This window comes from Mangifera indica, chromosome 5 (assembly GCF_011075055.1).
Source record: "Mangifera indica cultivar Alphonso chromosome 5, CATAS_Mindica_2.1, whole genome shotgun sequence".
NCBI lineage: Eukaryota > Viridiplantae > Streptophyta > Magnoliopsida > Sapindales > Anacardiaceae > Mangifera > Mangifera indica.
Window position 1 is genome coordinate 11,932,888 of NC_058141.1, and position 5,919 is coordinate 11,938,806.

The window sequence follows — 5,919 nt, forward strand, 5'->3', positions numbered from 1 at the left end:
TGTCCATCAAATTTCAGTTGAAATGGTGGTTAAACCTTCTAACCAAAATGGTTTCTGATATAAAACGAAAGCTTTGTTCAGGTTTAGTTTAACACTCGGTATAAGATTGGATAAGTACTACTGCACATTAATCCATAACATTATATGAAATCATATACCTACATACATACGAGCAATAAAACTACGTGTACGAAAATGATAACATGCAATTTAATGATTTTTAAATTTAAAAAAATTATTATATGATATTATCTTAGTTTATATAGATAAATTAATAAAATTTGTTGCATATTACTCCCTAATTGCGAGATCAACGAAATGAGCAAGATGTATACCTGTATTAATCTAATAAACTTGTTATGACATATGGATGAGGGTAAGAACAAAATAAAATAAAAACAGCATAAAACTTTTATCATGTATAGACTTTCTAATTTCAGTCTACTGACAATAAAAAGATCATTTAGAATCTACAGCAAAGAAGGCCCTGTCTCCAACATTTATGCTTCTGCAAATGTCTCCGATCTGCTTTTGCCATTTTCACTGGACTGCTATTCCACTCTGACTGTAATCTGATAATGCAGTAAACAATATGAATTTGTCAGTTCTCGATAAAGGCCATAAGAAGAGATGAACAGTGAAGAAAAAAGAAATGTTTGAAGGCAGCTTACATAGGAAAGGCGAAAGAACGAGCACTTGCTGTGCTGCTATCAGATCTAAGAGAAAGGCTGCCAGAATATGCTATAGGCCCTGAATAAGTTATCAGGCCTGATACTGGACCTGTTCCAGAGAAACTTGACTCCCCAAGATCATTGCGAACTTGGCTTGAAACTGATAGCCGTGGAGCATCTGCAAGTTTCGAGCTGTCTGGAGTCCCAATTTGTTTAAAATTTCCATTCTGAGAACATTCCTCTGTACCTCTTCCTGTGAATGCAGAAGCATCAAAATCAGAAGTTATGCCTCCAGTCTCCACCTTGCTATTATATAATAACTTTTCGTCTATTCTAACTTTTGTTAGTTCTTCAGACCCAGAAACCAGATCATGGCTTGCCAAGGTTGCTTCATTTTGCTTTTCTTCATCTCCAGAAACTAGAGCTTTGTTTTCCAAGATTCCTTCCTGACTGCCTTGGTTTGATTCTTCAGCTGCTGAAACATTATCAGATGTTGCCAATTCCCCTTCCTCAGTGCCACAGTTTGATTCGTTGGCTGAAGAAACCAAAGCAGTGTTTGCCAAGACTGCTTCTCCAGAAGCCAAATCAAAGCTTGCTGAGGTTGCCTCTTTACTGTCATCATGCTTTCCTTCATTTGCAGAAACCATTGTGTGGTTAGCCAAGACTGCTTCCTCACTGCCATTATTCAATTCTGTAGCCCCAGAAACCAAATCAGTGCTCATCGTGATCTCTTCCTTGGTTCCACCATTTGATTCGGTGGTTAAAGAAACAAAAGCCGTACATGCCAAGACTGATTTTCCATCAAAGCCCTGCATTCAAATCATTAAAATCTCCATCACATTCTCTCACCTCTCTCTATCTCTACATCATAATAAGAAAAAAGTTCATCTGTCGGGCTAATCTATATGCAACTATTTGAAACAGTGTATATGATATATTAATACTATTATCTAGTAGTTATATTAGCAATATATTTCACTGTGATCCCAAATTCCAGTAATGAGGAAACAATTTAACTGTCACTATCTCAATCAACTAAAGAAATACAGCACTTTACTAGTTAGTACTCCTATAGAAGATTCGATGCCATATATAGGGGGAAATCATAGTCTTATTCCACTACAAAATAATTTGTATCATGAATATGCATACCTGCTGATTTTCAGTCTCCGTTTTACAATTACTGGAAAACTTGGAATATGAGTTCTCTGTGGTCAAATCTTTCATTGAAAGCAAATCTCCAAGTGAGAACTTTTTCGCAGCAGCTTCATCTGTTTCATCATCTTTTACTTTGTCTGTTAGCAATAAATCCTTAGAATCACATAGACCAACAGTATACTTGTCAGAATCAGGTTCAGGTGGAAAAACATATTGATTAACAGTGTCCATATTAGGATCATTTTCTGTAGGAGATTTCAACACTTCTAGGAGAGGCATAACAGTATTGATTTTTTCTTCCATCACTTCATCATTTCTATTATTCTCGGGATTCAGGAGGGAACAGACACCCTTCTCATCTATATCATTATCAAACAAGATCCTGTCTGGTGAAGGTACTCCCTCATCAATGCAAATATCCTTGACATGGTATGTACTGTCTTTGTAACAAACTATCAACTCAGGTAGTTCACATTCCATCACACTTTTGTCCATGTAAAAATCTGAATCTTCAAATGATTCTGTTTCTCGGGAAAACTCAGAATGTTGTGCTGCCCGATCTCTGAAATCCTTTTCATTGTCATTTGTTCTATCCTTCAAATTCATAGAATGATCAAGTTTTGTCGCAGTCCAACCATCTGCATCATATTTCATATAAGATAACTTATCTGCATCCCCTGCATTGGGCTTTGAATCACACAAGACCCCATTCTGATATTCCTTTACAATGCCATTTCCAGACTTTAGCCTAGTAAACTCCAAAGGATTGTCTTGATAATCAAAAGGTTTAGAATCAGCCTTGTGGTCGAGAGTTGATTGGGCAAATACTTGTTCATTACCTGAAACTACATCAAAAAATTTAATTACTGTGGATTCTAAAACTGGAAATTAGAGTTAGGAAAAGAAATGTTGAGTGACAATTAATTGAAAGTATGATCAATGAAACAATCACACCATTTGTTTGATCAAAATTTAAAATTGCTAGCTAAGTTATGGGCCTGAATAATTTAAAAAGTGCAATAATAGACTCACGCAAGATCCCCAACTTCCATAACTAACTTTTCAAGAAAATAATTTAAGCATTTGAAGGTCATCAAGAATTTTGATTGCAAAACCGAAAGGCCGAAACAATTATGATTATACCAAATCTACTCAAAGAACTAAACAAATGGCATACAGATGCTAATTCCATGGTAAAGAGGATAAAGAACATGCAAAAATAGAGCTGGGAATAAAGAAAGAAATCCAGAAGAAGACTACGCTATTACCAAATTTCATGGTTCACATGGATTGGGAAAGATGAGGAAGTTCTTCACAGCTACTTTGAGTGATATCTTCAAGAATTCACAATTCGGGAAAGTGCAAGCTAATGCTGCCAACAAAAGTAGAAGAAAACTATAATAAATAAGCAGGTGAATTTACCTTCTTTCAATATACTTATTAACAGACCAAATGAGTTTTGAGGGCTGAAATAAGTGGAGTCCACTTCTAGAAAGCAAACCATAATGTCACAACAGAATTTAGATAAACCAAATACATTATATCATAACAGTTTGAATCCACAAACAACCAAAATCGCAAGAAGATAATCTCATATCCACAAAGAGAACTTCCCAATGGAAAGGTTTATAAATTTACTTAATCAAAAATCTGATCAACTAGATAAGGCAAGCTTATTTATAATTGTTTTTCCTATGGAACAAACTAAATTAAGACATCATAATTAAGCAAGAAAAACAACATAAAACCATCTAAATACAAAGCCCTAATTAACTTGAGAAAGAAGTTCTGCATCTCATAAGAAAATTTTCTTTTAATAACCAAATGATGCAGCAAGTTCGAATCACAGAATTTCATTGGCGCTAGTCATTCATACTTTTAGAACAATAAAACGTTAAAAAAGGCTTTATCAGGTACTGAAAATTGTTTGCTCAAGTACTGAAAAATAAGTAACCTCATATCGGTAAACATTAGACAGGATTGATGCTCACTACTAAACGTTAAAAAGAGCAAATAGAGATGGATTTTTTTTTTTGGGGGGTGTGTGTGTGTTTAAAAATGAGGGTTTGGTAATTGGTAGAATTAAGTAAACAAAATTTTAAAGGTAGAAGTGGCTGTACTAATAGTAGAGTCCTAAATATAAAAAATTCAACAAGGTCAGGTAGAAAGTGTTAATGAAAAATGCAAATTGAGAACATACTGCAGCAATAATAACTATATATAATATTCTTAAAAATTAAAAACTAAAACTGAGGTATTGAGGAAAATTATCATCAACCAGAAGTTCAGAATTATCCCCAACAAATAGGCAAAACTAAGCTATATGTAAACAGTCATGTTTCTTAATGAGTGTTATTTAACTATTGACAAATTAAAAGATATTAGGAGTAAAAATGTTAAAAAAAAGGGGGCCAGTCTAAACTCAACAGCTTTAGCACATAAACAAATCATGAAAAAGTTACCCTATCAACTTTGTTCTCAATCTCAAAAGTCAAAACCCAAAACAGAATAAAATGAAAAGCAGAGCTAAGACAGTAATTAATGTTACACCATGTATGTACCTAAGTAGCATACATATATTATAGAAGGTTGAGCTAATGTTGCGAAAAAGCCAGTAATTCTCCAATTACAGGCACTAAAGAACATTATCAAGAAAAATGAGTACACAAGATCCTCCCAAATTCAAATATTATAGGTTAAGCAAGTGGAATCTTAGATGTTTCCTATATAACAAAAAGACGAGAAAAGTTTTTAACTTTTTCCTAAAGCTTACATAAAATTTCAACAGCTAAATCATAGCCTAAATTAAAAATATTATTCCAATAACCCATATGGCCCTCCCTCGTAAACAATAACAACGTTTATTTTGTTTTGTAGCTCTCGTAAGATCTAACCATTATTATAAAAACTAAAATTCTAGAAGCCATCAGAGAAAATCGCAAATGGGTTTTCTTTTACCTTAATCCCGTGAACAAACACTGTAATAGCCAAAATGAGAACATGCCAGAGATCTGAATCAAATCCAAAACAAAATACCTCGCTATCAGCTAAACAACAGTATCTTCTTGCACCTCTCGATTCATTCACAAATCACAACCTACAATCCAGTTGCATATAACTGGAAAAAGAATAAGAAACATAAATAACCCGCAATATTACAGATGTCAATAAAAATAAAAAAGAATTAAAAGAAAGATATACCCGATTCAGCATATAATGTTAATAGAGAGAAAAACAGAGTAAGATCCGCATATAAGTCGATAGAAAACTTTAAACTGAAGAGATGATAATATTGTTACCTATATATAAAGATTTCAAAATGAAATCTGAATACTGAGCTTGAAAAAGGAGGACAACCAATAGAGAGAGAAAGAGAGAGACATTAAATTGTGAGTAAGCTGTAATTATCAGAAACCTAATATGCAATAAATTCCTATCTATCTGTTTGCAGTATATGTGAACCCCCACCTATTTATTAGCCTAAGTGTTTGCATTAATTATCACCCTCCACCTCAATTAAACAACATTCAATATTGCTTTTCCTTACCTGTTCCTTCTCTTTCCTTGCTACCCCACCAGAGGTTTTCCGCTAACCAAACAGCCCAAAACATTAACAAAATCTCTCCTCTGTCTCAAGTCTTGACACTTCCCAACTAAATCCCAAATTCAAACAGTTTTTGTTGTGTTCTGCCTTGTCTCTTGAATATGACAAAGACTGGAAATTTTTACAGCACAACCTCAAAAAAGTCAACTTGTGTGTCTTGTAATCCGGTTGCTGGGAGCGGGGACAATGAGAATATGATGGTTTGTCAGTTCGTTGAGATCTTGAGCTGGCTCTCAGTAATCTGCACTCTTATTATACATTATGTCTACAAATAGCAAATATTTTCTCTCACTTTTTTCTAATTATATATTATTTTGTTCATTTTCTTTGTTAGCTTCACTATGGGGGACTATTCCCATTTCATCCTGTCCACTCATTTGAGTCAACGGCATGGATTTGGCCGTTTGATTTTATTGATAATTGACTTGATGATTTAAAAAAGTTACTGTGTTTCTTCGAGGATGCATCATGGATGGGATGGAAATA

General features: G+C 34.0%; 1 protein-coding gene across 12 annotated transcripts; it reads right to left on the reverse strand.

The window, feature by feature from the left end:
- Positions 1 to 302: 302 nt before the first annotated feature.
- On the reverse strand, positions 303 to 5,664 carry LOC123217731. Of its 12 annotated transcripts, none has more exons than XM_044638848.1 (6): positions 5,377 to 5,664; positions 4,866 to 4,947; positions 3,098 to 3,195; positions 1,824 to 2,674; positions 672 to 1,480; positions 303 to 572 (listed from the first exon to the last, which is right to left on the reverse strand). In XM_044638848.1, exons 3-6 carry the CDS (start codon positions 3,105 to 3,107, stop codon positions 464 to 466), a joined length of 1,779 nt encoding a protein of 592 aa, XP_044494783.1. In that variant the 5' UTR covers positions 3,108 to 3,195; positions 4,866 to 4,947; positions 5,377 to 5,664; the 3' UTR covers positions 303 to 463. The 12 variants fall into 12 exon arrangements, with proteins under 12 accessions (XP_044494783.1, XP_044494776.1, XP_044494779.1 ...); XM_044638841.1 differs by having other exon boundaries at positions 3,098 to 3,201; XM_044638844.1 differs by having other exon boundaries at positions 3,098 to 3,201; positions 4,788 to 4,947.
- Positions 5,665 to 5,919: the final 255 nt, after the last annotated feature.